General features: G+C 48.1%; 1 protein-coding gene across 1 annotated transcript in view; it reads right to left on the bottom strand.

Moving 5' to 3' along the window:
• Positions 1-18,070, bottom strand: part of LOC139230552 (circularly permutated Ras protein 1-like) — a 189,922-nt gene that overhangs the window by 62,771 nt on the left and 109,081 nt on the right. The window contains exon 15 of the mRNA XM_070862386.1: positions 16,269-16,381. Coding sequence (XP_070718487.1) covers positions 16,269-16,381 — 113 coding nt within the window. The remainder of the gene's footprint in view (positions 1-16,268; positions 16,382-18,070) is intronic.

Raw genomic sequence — 18,070 nt, 5'->3', positions numbered from 1 at the left:
GGTGTGTAAATGTGTGAGTCCGGGTGTGTAAGTGTGTGAGTTTGGATGTGTAAGTGTGTGAGTTCGGGTGTTTAAGCGTGTGAGGGCGGGTGTGTACGTGTGTGAGGTCCGATGTGTAAGTGTGAGTTCGGGTGTGTAAGTGTGTGAGGTTGGGTGTGTAAGTGTGAGGTCGGGTGTGTAAGTGTGTGAGTTCAGGTGTGTAAGTGCGAGGTCATGTGTATAAGTGTGAGTTTGTGTGTGTAAGCGTGTGAGTTCGGGTGTATATGTGTGTGAGGTCGGTTGTGTAAGTGTGTGGGGTCTGATGTGCAATTGTGAGTTCGGGTGTGTATGTGTGTGATTTCGAGTGTGTAAGCATGTGAGGTCGGGTGTGTAAATGTGAGGTCAGGTTTGTAAGTGTGTGAGTTCGAGTGTGTAAGTATGTGAGGTCGGGTGTGTAAGGGTGCGAGGTCCGATGTGTAAGTGTGAGTTCGGGTCTGTAAGGGTGTGAGTTCGGACGTGTAAGTGTGAGGTTGGGTGTGTAAGTATGAGTGTGGGTGTGTAAGTGTGAGTGCGGGTGTGTAAGTGTGAGTTTGGGTGTGTAAGTGTGTGGTTCTGGTATGTGAGTGTGAGTTCGGGCGTGTAAGTGTGAGGTTGGGTGTGTAAGTGTGAGTTCGGGTTTGTAAGGGTGTGAGTTCGGGTGTGTAAGTGTGTGAGTTCGGGTGTATAAGTGTGTGAGGTCGGGTGTGTAAATGCAAGGTCGGGTGTGTAAGTATGTGAGTTCGGACGTGTAAGTATGTGAGTTCGGACGTGTAAGTGTGAGTGCGGGTGTGTAAGTGTGCAAGGTCAGATGTGTAAGTGTGTGGTTCTGGTATGTAAGTGTGAGTTCGGGTGTGTAACTGTGTGAGTTCGGATGTGTAAGTGTGTGGTTCTGATATCTAAGTGTGAGGTCGGATGTGTAAGTGTGAGGTCGGGTGTGTAAGTGTGTGAGGTCGGGTGTGTAAGTGTGTGGTTCTGGTATGTAAGTGTGAGGTCGGGTGTATAAGTGTGTGGGTTCGGGTGTGTACGTGTGTGAGTGTGGGTGTGTAAGTGTGTGAGGTTGGATGTGTAAGTGTGAGGTCGGGTGTGCAAGTGTGAGAGTCCGGATGCGTAAGTGTGTGGTTCTGGTATGTAAGTGTGAGTTCAGGTGTGTAAGTGTGTGAGGTCGGGTGTGTAAGTGTGTGAGGTCGGGTGTGTAAGTGTGAGGTCGGGTGTGTAAGTGTGAGGTTCTGGTATGTAAGTGTGAGTTCGGGTGTGTAAGTGTGTGGTTCTGGTGTGTAAGTGTGTGAGGTCGGGTGTGTAAGTATTTGGTTCTGGTGTGTAAGTGTGTGAGGTCGGGTGTGTAAGTGTGAGGTCGGGTGTGTATGTGTGAATTCAGGTGTGTAAGTGTGTGGTTCTGATATGTAACTGTGTGGTTCTGGTATGTAAGTGTGTGAAGTCGGGTGTTTAAGTATGTGGTTCTGGTGTGTAAGTGTGTGAAGTCGGGTGTGTAAGTGTGAGGTCGGGTGTGTAAGTGTGAATTCAGGTGTGTAAGTGTGTAGTTCTGGTATGTAAGTGTGTGTTTCTGGTATGTAAGTGTGAGTTCAGGTGTGTAAGTGTGTGAGTGCGGGTGTGTAAGTGTGTGGTTCTGGTGTGTAAGTGTGTGAGGTCGGGTGTGTAAGTGTGAATTTAGGTGTGTAAGTGTGTGAGTTCCGGTGTGTAAGTGTGTGGTGCTGGTATGTAAGTGTCAGGTCGGGTGTGTAAGTATGTTAGTTCGGGTGTGTAAGTGTGTGGTTCTGGTATGTAAGTGTGAAGTCGGGTGTGTAAGTGTGTGGTTCTGGTGTGTAAGTGTGTGAAGTTGGGTGTGTAAGTGTGAGGTCGGGTGTGCAAGTGTGAATTCAGGTGTGTAAGTGTGTGGTTCTGGTATGTAAGTGTGTGATTCTGTTTTGTAAGTGTGTGGTTCTGGTATGTAAGTGTGAGTTCGGGTGTGTAAGTGTGTGAGTGCGGGTGTGTAAGTGTGCGAGGTCAGATGTGTAAGTGTGTGGTTCTGGTATGTAAGTGTGAGTTCGGGTGTGTACGTGTGTGGTTCTGGTATGTAAGTGTGTGGTTTTGGTGTGTAAGTGTGTGAAGTTGGGTGTGTAAGTGTGTGGTTCTGGTGTGTAAGTGTGTGAGGTCGGGTGTGTAAGTGTGAATTTAGGTGTGTAAGTGTGTGAGTTCCGGTGTGTAAGTGTGTGGTGCTGGTATGTAAGTGTCAGGTCAGGTGTGTAAGTGTGTGAGTGTGGGTGTGTAAGTGTGTGAGGTCGGATGTGTAAGTGTGAGGTCGGGTGTGCAAGTGTGAGAGTCCAGGTGCGTAAGTGTGTGAGGTCGGGTGTGTAAGTGTGAGTTCGGGTGTGTAAGTGTGTGGTTCTGGTATGTCTGTGTGAGTCGGGTGTGTAAGTATGTGAGTGTGGGTGTGTAAGTGTGAGTTCGGGTGTGTAAGTGTGAGTTTGGGTGCGTAAGTGTGTGGTTCTGGTATGTAAGTGTGAGGTCGGGTGTGTAAGTGTGAGTTTGGGTGTGTAAGTGCGTGGTTCTGGTATGTAAGTGGGATGTTGGGTTTGTAAGTGTGAGACGTTGGGTGTGTAAATGTGCGAGTCCGGATGTGTAAGTGTGTGAGTTCGGATGTGTAAGTGTGAGAGTTCGGGTGTGTAAGTGCGTGAGGTTGGGTGTGTAAGTGTGAGGTCGGGTGTGTAAGTGTGTGAGTTCAGGTGTGTAAGTGTGAGGTCATGTGTGTAAGTGTGAGTTTGTGTGTGTAAGCGTGTGAGTTCGGGTGTATATGTGTGTGAGGTCGGTTGTGTAAGTGTGCGGGGTCCAATGTGCAAGTGTGAGTTCGGGTGTGTAAGTGTGTGAGTTCGAGTGTGTAAGCATGTGAGGTCGGGTGTGTAAATGTGAGGTCAGGTGTGTAAGTGTGTGAGTTCGAGTGTGTAAGTAAGTGAGGTCGGGTGTGTAAGTGTGTGAGTTCGGGTGTATATGTGTGTGAGGTCGGGTGTGTAAGGGTGCAAGGTCCGATGTGTAAGTGTGAGTTCGGGTTTGTAAGGGTGTGAGTTCGGGTGTGTAAGTGTGTGAGTTCGAGTGTGTAAGTGTGTGAGGGCGGGTGTGTAAGTGCGAGGTCGGGTGTGTAAGTATGTGAGTTCGGGCGTGTAAGTGTGAGGTTGGGTGTGTAAGTGTGAGTTCGGGTGTGTAAGTGTGTGGTTCTGGTGTGTAAGTGTGAGGTCGGGTGTGTAAGTATGTGAGTGTGGGTGTGTAAGTGTGAGTGCGGGTGTGTAAGTGTGAGTTTGGGTGCGTAAGTGTGTGGTTCTGGTATATGAATGTGAGGTCAGGTGTGTAAGTGTGAGTTTGGGTGTGTAAGTGTGAGTTCGGGTGTGTATGTGTGAGAGTTCGGGTGTGTAAGTGTGAGATCGGACGTGTAAGTGTGAGTTTGGGTGTGTAAGTGCGTGGTTCTGGTATGTAAGTGGGATGTTGGGTTTGTAAGTGTGAGACTTTGGGTGTGTAAATGTGTGAGTCCGGGTGTGTAAGTGTGTGAGTTTGGATGTGTAAGTGTGTGAGTTCGGGTGTTTAAGCGTGTGAGGGCGGGTGTGTACGTGTGTGAGGTCCGATGTGTAAGTGTGAGTTCGGGTGTGTAAGTGTGTGAGGTTGGGTGTGTAAGTGTGAGGTCGGGTGTGTAAGTGTGTGAGTTCAGGTGTGTAAGTGCGAGGTCATGTGTATAAGTGTGAGTTTGTGTGTGTAAGCGTGTGAGTTCGGGTGTATATGTGTGTGAGGTCGGTTGTGTAAGTGTGTGGGGTCTGATGTGCAATTGTGAGTTCGGGTGTGTATGTGTGTGATTTCGAGTGTGTAAGCATGTGAGGTCGGGTGTGTAAATGTGAGGTCAGGTTTGTAAGTGTGTGAGTTCGAGTGTGTAAGTATGTGAGGTCGGGTGTGTAAGGGTGCGAGGTCCGATGTGTAAGTGTGAGTTCGGGTCTGTAAGGGTGTGAGTTCGGACGTGTAAGTGTGAGGTTGGGTGTGTAAGTATGAGTGTGGGTGTGTAAGTGTGAGTGCGGGTGTGTAAGTGTGAGTTTGGGTGTGTAAGTGTGTGGTTCTGGTATGTGAGTGTGAGTTCGGGCGTGTAAGTGTGAGGTTGGGTGTGTAAGTGTGAGTTCGGGTTTGTAAGGGTGTGAGTTCGGGTGTGTAAGTGTGTGAGTTCGGGTGTATAAGTGTGTGAGGTCGGGTGTGTAAATGCAAGGTCGGGTGTGTAAGTATGTGAGTTCGGACGTGTAAGTATGTGAGTTCGGACGTGTAAGTGTGAGTGTGGGTGTGTAAGTGTGAGTTTGGGTGCGTAAGTGTGTGGTTCTGGTATGTGAGTGTGAGGTCGGGTGTGTAAGTATGTGAGTTTGGGCGTGTAAGTGTGAGGTTGGGTGTGTAAGTGTGAGTTCGGATGTGTAAGTGTGTGAGTTCGGGTGTATCAGCGTGTGAGGTCGGGTGTGTAAGTGTGTGAGGTCCGATGTGTAAGTGTGAGGTCGGGTGTGTAAGTGTGTGAGTTCAGGTGTGTAAGTGCGAGGTCAGGTGTGTAACTGTGAGTTTGTGTGTGTAAGCATGTGAGTTTGGGTGTATATGTGTGTAAGGTTGGTTGTGTAAGTGTGTGGGGTCCGATGTGCAAATGTGAGTTCGGGTGTGTAAGTGTGTGATTTCGAGTGTGTAAGGGTGTGAGTTCGGGTGTGTAAGTGTGTGAGGTCGGGTGTGTAAGTGCGAGGTCGGGTGTGTAAGTATGTGAGTTCGGGCGTGTAAGTGTGAGGTTGTGTGTGTAAGTGTGAGTGTGCGTGTGTAAGTGAAAGGTCGGGTGTGTAAATGTCAGGTCGGTTGTAACTGTAAGTTTGGGTGTGTAAGTGTGAGTTCGGGTGTGTAAGTGTGAGTTCGGGTGTGTAAGTGTGTGATTTCGAGTGTGTAAGTATGTGAGGTCGGGTGTGTAAGTGTGTGAGTTCAGGTGTGTAAGTGCGAGGTCAGGTGTGTAAGTGTGAGTTTGTGTGTGTAAGCATGTGAGTTCGGGTGTATATGTGTGTACGGTTGGTTGTGTAAGTGTGTGGGGTCCGATGTGCAAGTGTGAGTTCGGGTGTGTAAGTGTGTGAGTTCGAGTGTGTAAGTGTGAGGTCGGGTGTGTAAGTGTGTGAGTTCGGGTGTGTAAGTGTGTGAGTTCGGGTGTATAAGTGTGAGGTCGGGTGTGTAAGTGTGAGGTTCTGGTATGTAAGTGTGAGTTCGGGTGTGTAAGTGTGTGGTTCTGGTGTGTAAGTGTGTGAGGTCGGGTGTGTAAGTATTTGGTTCTGGTGTGTAAGTGTGTGAGGTCGGGTGTGTAAGTGTGAGGTCGGGTGTGTATGTGTGAATTCAGGTGTGTAAGTGTGTGGTTCTGATATGTAACTGTGTGGTTCTGGTATGTAAGTGTGTGAAGTCGGGTGTTTAAGTATGTGGTTCTGGTGTGTAAGTGTGTGAAGTCGGGTGTGTAAGTGTGAGGTCGGGTGTGTAAGTGTGAATTCAGGTGTGTAAGTGTGTAGTTCTGGTATGTAAGTGTGTGTTTCTGGTATGTAAGTGTGAGTTCAGGTGTGTAAGTGTGTGAGTGCGGGTGTGTAAGTGTGTGGTTCTGGTGTGTAAGTGTGTGAGGTCGGGTGTGTAAGTGTGAATTTAGGTGTGTAAGTGTGTGAGTTCCGGTGTGTAAGTGTGTGGTGCTGGTATGTAAGTGTCAGGTCGGGTGTGTAAGTATGTTAGTTCGGGTGTGTAAGTGTGTGGTTCTGGTATGTAAGTGTGAAGTCAGGTGTGTAAGTGTGTGGTTCTGGTGTGTAAGTGTGTGAAGTTGGGTGTGTAAGTGTGAGGTCGGGTGTGCAAGTGTGAATTCAGGTGTGTAAGTGTGTGGTTCTGGTATGTAAGTGTGTGATTCTGTTTTGTAAGTGTGTGGTTCTGGTATGTAAGTGTGAGTTCGGGTGTGTAAGTGTGTGAGTGCGGGTGTGTAAGTGTGCGAGGTCAGATGTGTAAGTGTGTGGTTCTGGTATGTAAGTGTGAGTTCGGGTGTGTACGTGTGTGGTTCTGGTGTGTAAGTGTGTGGTTTTGGTGTGTAAGTGTGTGAAGTTGGGTGTGTAAGTGTGTGGTTCTGGTGTGTAAGTGTGTGAGGTCGGGTGTGTAAGTGTGAATTTAGGTGTGTAAGTGTGTGAGTTCCGGTGTGTAAGTGTGTGGTGCTGGTATGTAAGTGTCAGGGCAGGTGTGTAAGTATGTGAGTTCGGGTGTGTAAGTGTGTGGTTCTGTTATGTAAGTGTGAGGTCGGGTGTGTAAGTGTGTGGGTTCGGGTGTGTAAGTGTGTGAGTGTGGGTGTGTAAGTGTGTGAGGTCGGATGTGTAAGTGTGAGGTCGGGTGTGCAATTGTGAGAGTCCAGGTGCGTAAGTGTGTGAGGTCGGGTGTGTAAGTGTGAGTTCGGGTGTGTAAGTGTGTGGTTCTGGTATGTCTGTGTGAGTCGGGTGTGTAAGTATGTGAGTGTGGGTGTGTAAGTGTGAGTTCGGGTGTGTAAGTGTGAGTTTGGGTGCGTAAGTGTGTGGTTCTGGTATGTAAGTGTGAGGTCGGGTGTGTAAGTGTGAGTTTGGGTGTGTAAGTGCGTGGTTCTGGTATGTAAGTGGGATGTTGGGTTTGTAAGTGTGAGACTTTGGGTGTGTAAATGTGCGAGTCCGGATGTGTAAGTGTGTGAGTTCGGATGTGTAAGTGTGAGAGTTCGGGTGTGTAAGTGCGTGAGGTTGGGTGTGTAAGTGTGAGGTCGGGTGTGTAAGTGTGTGAGTTCAGGTGTGTAAGTGTGAGGTCATGTGTGTAAGTGTGAGTTTGTGTGTGTAAGCGTGTGAGTTCGGGTGTATATGTGTGTGAGGTCGGTTGTGTAAGTGTGCGGGGTCCAATGTGCAAGTGTGAGTTCGGGTGTGTAAGTGTGTGAGTTCGAGTGTGTAAGCATGTGAGGTCGGGTGTGTAAATGTGAGGTCAGGTGTGTAAGTGTGTGAGTTCGAGTGTGTACGTATGTGAGGTCGGGTGTGTAAGTGTGTGAGTTCGGGTGTATATGTGTGTGAGGTCGGGTGTGTAAGGGTGCAAGGTCCGATGTGTAAGTGTGAGTTCGGGTTTGTAAGGGTGTGAGTTCGGGTGTGTAAGTGTGTGAGTTCGAGTGTGTAAGTGTGTGAGGGCGGGTGTGTAAGTGCGAGGTCGGGTGTGTAAGTATGTGAGTTCGGGCGTGTAAGTGTGAGGTTGGGTGTGTAAGTGTGAGTTCGGGTGTGTAAGTGTGTGGTTCTGGTGTGTAAGTGTGAGGTCGGGTGTGTAAGTATGTGAGTGTGGGTGTGTAAGTGTGAGTGCGGGTGTGTAAGTGTGAGTTTGGGTGCGTAAGTGTGTGGTTCTGGTATATGAGTGTGAGGTCAGGTGTGTAAGTGTGAGTTCGGGTGTGTAAGTGTGAGTTCGGGTGTGTATGTGTGAGAGTTCGGGTGTGTAAGTGTGAGATCGGACGTGTAAGTGTGAGTTTGGGTGTGTAAGTGCGTGGTTCTGGTATGTAAGTGGGATGTTGGGTTTGTAAGTGTGAGACTTTGGGTGTGTAAATGTGTGAGTCCGGGTGTGTAAGTGTGTGAGTTTGGATGTGTAAGTGTGTGAGTTCGGGTGTTTAAGCGTGTGAGGGCGGGTGTGTACGTGTGTGAGGTCCGATGTGTAAGTGTGAGTTCGGGTGTGTAAGTGTGTGAGGTTGGGTGTGTAAGTGTGAGGTCGGGTGTGTAAGTGTGTGAGTTCAGGTGTGTAAGTGCGAGGTCATGTGTGTAAGTGTGAGTTTGTGTGTGTAAGCGTGTGAGTTCGGGTGTATATGTGTGTGAGGTCGGTTGTGTAAGTGTGTGGGGTCTGATGTGCAATTGTGAGTTCGGGTGTGTAAGTGTGTGATTTCGAGTGTGTAAGCATGTGAGGTCGGGTGTGTAAATGTGAGGTCAGGTTTGTAAGTGTGTGAGTTCGAGTGTGTAAGTATGTGAGGTCGGGTGTGTAAGGGTGCGAGGTCCGATGTGTAAGTGTGAGTTCGGGTCTGTAAGGGTGTGAGTTCAGACGTGTAAGTGTGAGGTTGGGTGTGTAAGTATGAGTGTGGGTGTGTAAGTGTGAGTGCGGGTGTGTAAGTGTGAGTTTGGGTGTGTAAGTGTGTGGTTCTGGTATGTGAGTGTGAGTTCGGGCGTGTAAGTGTGAGGTTGGGTGTGTAAGTGTGAGTTCGGGTTTGTAAGGGTGTGAGTTCGGGTGTGTAAGTGTGTGAGTTCGGGTGTATAAGTGTGTGAGGTCGGGTGTGTAAATGCAAGGTCGGGTGTGTAAGTATGTGAGTTCGGACGTGTAAGTATGTGAGTTCGGACGTGTAAGTGTGAGTGTGGGTGTGTAAGTGTGAGTTTGGGTGCGTAAGTGTGTGGTTCTGGCATGTGAGTGTGAGGTCGGGTGTGTAAGTATGTGCGTTTGGGCGTGTAAGTGTGAGGTTGGGTGTGTAAGTGTGAGTTCGGATGTGTAAGTGTGTGAGTTCGGGTGTATCAGCGTGTGAGGTCGGGTGTGTAAGTGTGTGAGGTCCGATGTGTAAGTGTGAGGTCGGGTGTGTAAGTGTGTGAGTTCAGGTGTGTAAGTGCGAGGTCAGGTGTGTAACTGTGAGTTTGTGTGTGTAAGCATGTGAGTTCGGGTGTATATGTGTGTAAGGTTGGTTGTGTAAGTGTGTGGGGTCCGATGTGCAAATGTGAGTTCGGGTGTGTAAGTGTGTGATTTCGAGTGTGTAAGGGTGTGAGTTCGGGTGTGTAAGTGTGTGAGGTCGGGTGTGTAAGTGCGAGGTCGGGTGTGTAAGTATGTGAGTTCGGGCGTGTAAGTGTGAGGTTGTGTGTGTAAGTGTGAGTGTGCGTGTGTAAGTGAAAGGTCGGGTGTGTAAATGTCAGGTCGGTTGTAACTGTAAGTTTGGGTGTGTAAGTGTGAGTTCGGGTGTGTAAGTGTGAGTTCGGGTGTGTAAGTGTGTGATTTCGAGTGTGTAAGTATGTGAGGTCGGGTGTGTAAGTGTGTGAGTTCAGGTGTGTAAGTGTGAGGTCAGGTGTGTAAGTGTGAGTTTGTGTGTGTAAGCATGTGAGTTCGGGTGTATATGTGTGTACGGTTGGTCGTGTAAGTGTGTGGGGTCCGATGTGCAAGTGTGAGTTCGGGTGTGTAAGTGTGTGAGTTCGAGTGTGTAAGTGTGAGGTCGGGTGTGTAAGTGTGTGAGTTCGGGTGTGTAAGTGTGTGAGTTCGGGTGTATAAGTGTGAGGTCGGGTGTGTAAGGATGCAAGGTCCGATGTGTAAGTGTGAGTTCGGGTGTGTAAGGGTGTGAGTTCGGGTGTGTAAGTGTGTGAGTTCGGGTGTGTAAGTGCGAGGTCGGGTGTGTAAGTATGTGAGTTCGGGCGTGTAAGTGTGAGGTTGTGTGTGTAAGTGTGAGTGTGCGTGTGTAAGTGAAAGGTCGGGTGTGTAAATGTCAGGTCGGTTGTAACTGTAAGTTTGGGTGTGTAAGTGTGAGTTCGGGTGTGTAAGTGTGAGTTCGGGTGTGTAAGTGTGTGGTTCTGGTATGTACATGTGTGGTTCTGGTGTGTAAGTGTGTGGTTCTGGTATGTACATGTGTGGTTCTGGTGTGTAAGTGTGTGAGGTCGGGTGTGTAAGTGTGAGGTCGGGTGTGTAAGTGTGAGGTTCTGGTATGTAAGTGTGAGTTCGGGTGTGTAAGTGTATGGTTCTGGTGTGTAAGTGTGTGAGGTCGGGTGTGTAAGTATTTGGTTCTGGTGTGTAAGTGTGTGAGGTCGGGTGTGTAAGTGTGAGGTCGGGTGAGTATGTGTGAATTCAGGTGTGTAAGTGTGTGGTTCTGGTATGTAACTGTGTGGTTCTGGTATGTAAGTGTGTGAAGTCGGGTGTGTAAGTGTGTGGTTCTGGTGTGTAAGCGTGTGAAGTCGGGTGTGTAAGTGTGAGGTCGGGTGTGTAAGTGTGAATTCAGGTGTGTAAGTGTGTGGTTCTGGTATGTAAGTGTGAGTTCGGGTGTGTAAGTGTGTGAGTGTGGGTGTGTAAGTACGTGGTTCTGGTGTGTAAGTGTGTGAGGTCGGGTTTGTAAGTGTGAATTTAGGTGTGTAAGTGTGTGAGTTCCGGTGTGTAAGTGTGTGGTGCTGGTATGTAAGTGTCAGGTCGGGTGTGTAAGTATGTGAGTTCGGGTGTGTAAGTGTGTGGTTCTGGTATGTAAGTGTGAAGTCGGGTGTGTAAGTGTGTGGTTCTGGTATGTAAGTGTGTGGTTCTGGTATGTAAGTGTGTGGTTCTGGTATGTAAGTGTGAGTTCGGGTGTGTAAGTGTGTGAGTGCGGGTGTGTAAGTGTGTGAGTTCGGGTGTGTAAGTGTGTGAGGTCGGGTGTGTAAGTGCGAGGTCGGGTGTGTAAGTATGTGAGTTCGGGCGTGTAAGTGTGAGGTTGTGTGTGTAAGTGTGAGTGTGCGTGTGTAAGTGAAAGGTCGGGTGTGTAAATGTCAGGTCGGTTGTAACTGTAAGTTTGGGTGTGTAAGTGTGAGTTCGGGTGTGTAAGTGTGAGTTCGGGTGTGTAAGTGTGTGATTTCGAGTGTGTAAGTATGTGAGGTCGGGTGTGTAAGTGTGTGAGTTCAGGTGTGTAAGTGTGAGGTCAGGTGTGTAAGTGTGAGTTTGTGTGTGTAAGCATGTGAGTTCGGGTGTATATGTGTGTACGGTTGGTCGTGTAAGTGTGTGGGGTCCGATGTGCAAGTGTGAGTTCGGGTGTGTAAGTGTGTGAGTTCGAGTGTGTAAGTGTGAGGTCGGGTGTGTAAGTGTGTGAGTTCGGGTGTGTAAGTGTGTGAGTTCGGGTGTATAAGTGTGAGGTCGGGTGTGTAAGGATGCAAGGTCCGATGTGTAAGTGTGAGTTCGGGTGTGTAAGGGTGTGAGTTCGGGTGTGTAAGTGTGTGAGTTCGGGTGTGTAAGTGCGAGGTCGGGTGTGTAAGTATGTGAGTTCGGGCGTGTAAGTGTGAGGTTGTGTGTGTAAGTGTGAGTGTGCGTGTGTAAGTGAAAGGTCGGGTGTGTAAATGTCAGGTCGGTTGTAACTGTAAGTTTGGGTGTGTAAGTGTGAGTTCGGGTGTGTAAGTGTGAGTTCGGGTGTGTAAGTGTGTGGTTCTGGTATGTACATGTGTGGTTCTGGTGTGTAAGTGTGTGGTTCTGGTATGTACATGTGTGGTTCTGGTGTGTAAGTGTGTGAGGTCGGGTGTGTAAGTGTGAGGTCGGGTGTGTAAGTGTGAGGTTCTGGTATGTAAGTGTGAGTTCGGGTGTGTAAGTGTATGGTTCTGGTGTGTAAGTGTGTGAGGTCGGGTGTGTAAGTATTTGGTTCTGGTGTGTAAGTGTGTGAGGTCGGGTGTGTAAGTGTGAGGTCGGGTGAGTATGTGTGAATTCAGGTGTGTAAGTGTGTGGTTCTGGTATGTAACTGTGTGGTTCTGGTATGTAAGTGTGTGAAGTCGGGTGTGTAAGTGTGTGGTTCTGGTGTGTAAGCGTGTGAAGTCGGGTGTGTAAGTGTGAGGTCGGGTGTGTAAGTGTGAATTCAGGTGTGTAAGTGTGTGGTTCTGGTATGTAAGTGTGAGTTCGGGTGTGTAAGTGTGTGAGTGTGGGTGTGTAAGTACGTGGTTCTGGTGTGTAAGTGTGTGAGGTCGGGTTTGTAAGTGTGAATTTAGGTGTGTAAGTGTGTGAGTTCCGGTGTGTAAGTGTGTGGTGCTGGTATGTAAGTGTCAGGTCGGGTGTGTAAGTATGTGAGTTCGGGTGTGTAAGTGTGTGGTTCTGGTATGTAAGTGTGAAGTCGGGTGTGTAAGTGTGTGGTTCTGGTATGTAAGTGTGTGGTTCTGGTATGTAAGTGTGTGGTTCTGGTATGTAAGTGTGAGTTCGGGTGTGTAAGTGTGTGAGTGCGGGTGTGTAAGTGTGCGAGGTCAGATGTGTAAGTGTGTGGTTCTGGTATGTAAGTGTGAGTTCGGGTGTGTACCTGTGTGGTTCTGGTATGTAAGTGTGTGGTTTTGGTGTGTAAGTGTGTGAAGTTGGGTGTGTAAGTGTGTGGTTTTGGTGTGTAAGTGTGTGAGGTCGGGTGTGTAAGTGTGAATTTAGGTGTGTAAGTGTGTGAGTTCCGGTGTGTAAGTGTGTGGTGCTGGTATGTAAGTGTCAGGTCGGGTGTGTAAGTATGTGAGTTCGGGTGTGTAAGTGTGTGGTTCTGGTATGTAAGTGTGAGGTCGGGTGTGCAAGTGTGAGAGTCCAGGTGCGTAAGTGTGTGAGGTCGGGTGTGTAAGCGTGAGTTCGGGTGTGTAAGTGTGAGTTTGGGTGCGTAAGTGTGTGGTTCTGGTATGTAAGTGTGAGGTCGGGTGTGTAGGTGTGAGTTTGGGTGTGTAAGTGTGAGGTTCTGGTATGTAAGTGGGATGTTGGGTTTGTAAGTGTGAGACTTTGGGTGTGTAAATGTGCGAGTCCGGATGTGTAAGTGTGTGAGTTCGGATGTGTAAGTGTGAGAGTTCGGGTGTGTAAGTGCGTGAGGTTGGGTGTGTAAGTGTGAGGTCGGGTGTGTCAGTGTGTGAGTTCAGGTGTGTAAGTGCGAGGTCATGTGTGTAAGTGTGAGTTTGTGTGTGTAAGCGTGTGAGTTCGGGTGTATATGTGTGTGAGGTCGGTTGTGTAAGTGCGCGGGGTCCAATGTGCAAGTGTGAGTTCGGGTGTGTAAGTGTGTGAGTTCGAGTGAGTAAGCATGTGAGGTCGGGTGTGTAAATGTGAGGTCAGGTGTGTAAGTGTGTGAGTTCGAGTGAGTAAGTATGTGAGGTCAGGTGTGTAAGTGTGTGAGTTCGGGTGTATAAGTGTGTGAGGTCGGGTGTGTAAGGGTGCAAGGTCTGATGTGTAAGTGTGAGTTCGGGTTTGTAAGGGTGTGAGTTCGGGTATGTAAGTATGTGAGTTCGGGCGTGTAAGTGTGAGGTTGGGTGTGTAAGTGTGAGTTCGGGTGTGTAAGTGTGTGGTTCTGGTATGTGAGTGTGAGTTCGGGCGTGTAAGTGTGAGGTTGGGTGTGTAAGTGTGAGTTCGGGTTTGTAACGGTGTGAGTTCGGGTGTGTAAGTGTGTGAGTTCGGGTGTATAAGTGTGTGAGGTCGGGTGTGTAAGTGCAAGGTCGGGTGTGTAAGTATGTGAGTTCGGACGTGTAAGTATGTGAGTTCGGACGTGTAAGTGTGAGTGTGGGTGTGTAAGTGTGAGTTTGGGTGCGTAAGTGTGTGGTTCTGGTATGTGAGTGTGAGGTCGGGTGTGTAAGTATGTGAGTTTGGGCGTGTAAGTGTGAGGTTGGGTGTGTAAGTGTGAGTTCGGATGTGTAAGTGTGTGAGTTCGGGTGTATCAGCGTGTGAGGTCGGGTGTGTAAGTGTGTGAGGTCCAATGTGTAAATGTGAGGTCGGGTGTGTAAATGTGTGAGTTCAGGTGTGTAAGTGCGAGGTCAGGTGTGTAAGTGTGAGTTTATGTGTGTAAGCATGTGAGTTCGGGTGTATATGTGTGTAAGGTTGGTTGTGTAAGTGTGTGGGGTCCGATGCGCAAGTGTGAGTTCGGGTGTGTAAGTGTGTGAGTTCGGATGTGTAAGGGTGCAAGGTCCGATGTGTAAGTGTGAGTTCGGGTGTGTAAGGGTGTGAGTTCGGGTGTGTAAGTGTGTGAGGTCGGTTGTGTAAGTGTGTGAGTTCGGGTGTGTAAGGGTGTGAGTTCGGGTGTGTAAGTGTGTGAGGTCGGTTGTGTAAGTGCGAGGTCGGGTGTGTAAGTATGTGAGTTCGGGCGTGTAAGTGTGAGGTTGGGTGTGTAAGTGTGAGTGTGCGTGTGTAAGTGAAAGGTCGGGTGTGTAAATGTCAGGCCGGGTGTAACTGTAAGTTTGGGTGTGTAAGTGTGAGTTCGGGTGTGTAAGTGTGAGTTCGGGTGTGTAAGTGTGTGGTTCTGGTATGTACATGTGTGGTTCTGGTGTGTAAGTGTGTGGTTCTGGTATGTACATGTGTGGTTCTGGTGTGTAAGTGTGTGAGTTCGGGTGTGTAAGTGTGAGGTCAGGTGTGTAAGTGTGAGATTCTGATATGTAAGTGTGTGAGTTTGGGTGTGTAAGTGTGAGGTCAGGTGTGTACGTGTGTGAGGTCGGGTGTGTACATGTGAGGTCGGGTGTGTAAGTGTGAGGTCAGATGTGTAAGTGTGTGAGGTCGGGTGTGTAAGTGTGTGGGTTCGTGTGTGTAAGTGTGTGAGGTCGGATGTGTAAGTGTGTGAGGTCGGGTGTGTAAGTGTGAGGTCGTGTGTGTAAGTGTGAGGTCGTGTGTGTAAGTGTGTGGGTTCGTGTGTGTAAGTGTGAGTTCGGGTGTGTAAGTGTGTGGTTCTGGTATGTAAGTGTGTAGTTCTGGTGTGTAAGTGTGTGAGGTCGGGTGTGTAAGTGTGTGGTTCTGGTATGTAAGTGTGTGGTTCTGGTATGTAAGTATGTGGTTCTGGTATGTAAGTGTGTAGTTCTGGTGTGTAAGTGTGTGAGGTCGGGTGTGTAAGTGTGAATTCAGGTGTGTAAGTGTGTGAGTTCCGGTGTGTGAATGTGTGGTTCTGGTATGTAAGTGTGAGGTCGGGTGTGTAAGTGCGTGGGCTCGGGTGTGTAAGTGTGTGAGGTCGGATGTGTAAGTGTGAGGTCGGGTGTGCAAGTGTGAGAGTCCGGGTGCGTAAGTGTGTGAGGTCGGGTGTGTAAGTGTGTGGTTCTGGTATGTAAGTGTGAGTTCAGGTGTGTAAGTGTGTGGTTCTGGTATGTAAGTGTATGGTTCGGGTGTGTAAGTGTGTGAGTTCCAGTGTGTAAGTCTGTGGTTCTGGTATGTAAGTGTGAGGTTGGGTGTGTAAGTTTGTGAGTTCGAGTGTGTAAGTGTGAGTTCAGGTGTGTAAGTGTGAGTTTGGGTGTGTAAGTGTGTGGTTCTGGTATGTAAGTGTGAGTTCAGGTGTGTGAGTGTGTGTGTTCGGGTGTGTAAGTGTGAGGTCGGTGTGTAAGTGTGAGTGTGTGTGTAAGTGAAAGGTCGGGCGTGTAAGTGTGAGGTTGAGTGCATAAGTGTGAGTTCAGTGTGTAAGTGTGTGAGTTCGGGTGTATAAGTGTGTGAGTGTGGGTGTGTAAGTGTGAGTTTGGACGTGTAAGTGTGAGTTTGGGTGTGTAAGTATGTGGTTCTGGTGTGCAAGTGTGATGCCGGGTGTGTAAATGTATGAGTTCGGGTGTGTAAGTGTGAGTTCGGGTGTGTAAGTGGGAGTTCGGATGTATAAGTGTGTGAGGTCAGGTGTGTAAGTGTGTGAGGTCTGATGTGTATGTGTGAGTTCGGGTGTGTAAGTTTGTGAGTTTGAGTGTGTAAGTGAAAGGTCGGGTGTGTAAGTGTGAGGCCGTGTGTGTAAGTGTTAGGTCGGGTGTGTAAGTGTGTGAGTTCGGGTGTGTAAGTGTGTGAGGTTGGGTGTGCAAGTGTGAGTTCGGGTGTGTGAGTTCGGGTGTGTGAGTGTGTGAGTTCAGGTGTGTAGATGTGTGAGTTCGGGTGTGTAAGTGTGTGATTTCGGGTGTGTAAGTGTGAGTATGGGTGTGCAAGTGTGCATTCAGGTGTGTAAGTGTGAGTTTGGGTATGTAAGTGTGTGAGTTCAGGTGTGTAAGCATGAGGTCGGGCGTTTAAGTGTGAGTCCGGGTGTGTAAGTGTGAGTTTGGGTGTGTAAGTGTGAGTTTGGGTATGTACGTGTGTGAGTTTGGGTGTGTAAGTGTGAGTTTGGGTATGTAAGTGTGTGAGTTTTGGTGTGTAAGTGTGAGTTCGGGTGTGTAAGTGTGAGTTTGGGTGTGTAAGTGTGAGTTCAGGGCCCTGTACAAGTGCCAGCTTCCGATGCTATTGTGAGCAACATTGTTACAAACACTAAATGGCTGCTTTGACACTCTCAGCTGGTCTCCCTCGAAGGCCGGACTTGCAGGAGGGCGATAGGACCACCATGAATATATAAATGACCCAATAAGAAAAAGTTGGCTGGTTTTCAGAGGAATGACACTGATAGGCAGACGTGCAGTCTTGTTACAATTGGCGCAGTAAATGCACCATTGAGGATAACTGTGTGAAGTCACTGCAATGTTCACCATCCCACTATCCCAACTGATGGAGGTAGGTAACAAGATATTCCGCAAAGAACGTTGCAACTCTTGCTGGTAAAGGCCCAATGATTGTGAACCCAGAATGACTCCACATCTGTTGGACGACAGATATACGCGAGCACTTACGCTCCAGCTTGGATTCTTTTATCCCAAATTCGAAGGTGATCTCCATATCTTTGACCACATTTCCAACCTGCTTCACATATTTGCTGCTCATGTCATCTTCATATTTAAAGTACCTTCAAGGAAAGGACAATTAAGGTAAGGAATGGGTTAGGATAGGGTCAGGAGAGGGTCAATTAGAAATTAAATAGGCAATCTTATGCAGAATGAAGGAATGAGGTCGATAATAAAATCGAAAAAGATTAGTGAAGACAAACGTAGGTCCCTTGCAGTCGGATTCAGGTGAATTTATAATGGGAAACAAAGAAATGGCAGACCAGTTGAACAAATACTTTGGTTCTGTCGTCAGGAAGGGAGACACAAATAACCTTCTGGAAATACTAGGGGACCAAGGGTCTAGTGAGAAGGCAGAACTGAAGGAAATCCTTATTAGGTGGGAAATTGTGTTCGGGAAATTGATGGGATTGAAAGCCGATAAATCCCCGAGGCCTGATAGTCTGCATCCCAGAGTACTTAAAGAAGTAGCCCTAGAAATAGTGGATGCATTGGTGATCATTCTGCAACAGTCTATCGACTCTGGATCAGTTCCAATGGGCTGGAGGGTAGCTAATGTAACACCACTTTTTAAGAAAGGAGGGAGAGAGAAAACGGGTAATTATAGATCGGTTAGCCTGACATCAGTAGTGGGGAAAATGTTGGCATCAATTATTAAAGATGAAATAGCAGCGCATTTGGAAAGCAGTGACAGGATCGGTCCAAGTCAGCATGGATTTATGAAAGGGAAATCATACTTGACAAATCTTCTAGAATTTTTTGAGGATGTAACTGGTAGAGTGTACAAGGGAGAACCAATGGATGTGGTGTATTTGGACTTTCAAAAGGCTTTTGACAAGGTCCCACACAAGAGATCGGTGTGCAAAATTAAAGCACATGGTATTGGGGGTAATGTACTGACGTTGATAGAGAACTGGTTGGCAGACAGGAAGCAGAGAGTCGGGATAAACGGGTCCTTTTCAGAATGGCAGGCAGTGACTAGTGGAGTGCCGCAGGGCTCAGTGCTGGGACCCCAGCTATTTACAGTATACATCAATGATTTAGATGAAGAAATTGAGTGTATTATCTCCAAGTTTGCAGATGACACTAAGCTGGGTGGCGGTGTGAGCTATGAGGAGGATGCTAAGAGGCTGCAGAGTGACTTGGACAGGTTAGGTGAGTGGGCAAATGCATGGCAGATGCAGTATAATGTGGATAAATGTGAGGTTATCCACTTTGGTGGCAAAAACACAAAGGCAGAATATTATCTGAATGGTGGCAGATTAGGAAAAGGGGAGGTGCAACGAGACCTGGGTGTCATGGTACATCAGTCATTGAAAGTTGGCATGCAGGTACAGCAGGTGGTGAAGAAGGCAAATGGTATGTTGGCCTTCATAACTTGAGGATTTGAGTATAGGATCAGGGAGGTCTTACTTCAGTTGTACAGGGCCTTGGTGAGGCCTCACCTGGAATATTGTGTTCAGTTTTGGCCTAATCTGAGGAAGGACGTTCTTGCTATTGAGGGAGTGCAGTGAAGGTTCACCAGACTGATTCCTGGTATGGCAGGACTGACATATGAGGAGAGACTGGTATTCACTGGAGTTTAGAAGGATGAGAGGGGATCTCATAGAAACATATAAAATTCTGACGGGACTGGACAGGTTAGATGCAGGAAGAATGTTCCCGATGTTGGGGAACTCCAGAACCAGGGGACATAGTCTAAGGATAAGGTGTAAGCCATTTAGGACTGAGATGAGGAGAAACTTCTTCAC

Source organism: Pristiophorus japonicus, chromosome 19 (genome assembly GCF_044704955.1).
Source record: "Pristiophorus japonicus isolate sPriJap1 chromosome 19, sPriJap1.hap1, whole genome shotgun sequence".
NCBI classification, from domain to species: domain Eukaryota; kingdom Metazoa; phylum Chordata; class Chondrichthyes; family Pristiophoridae; genus Pristiophorus; species Pristiophorus japonicus.
This window is presented reverse-complemented; position numbering and strand designations above follow the sequence as displayed.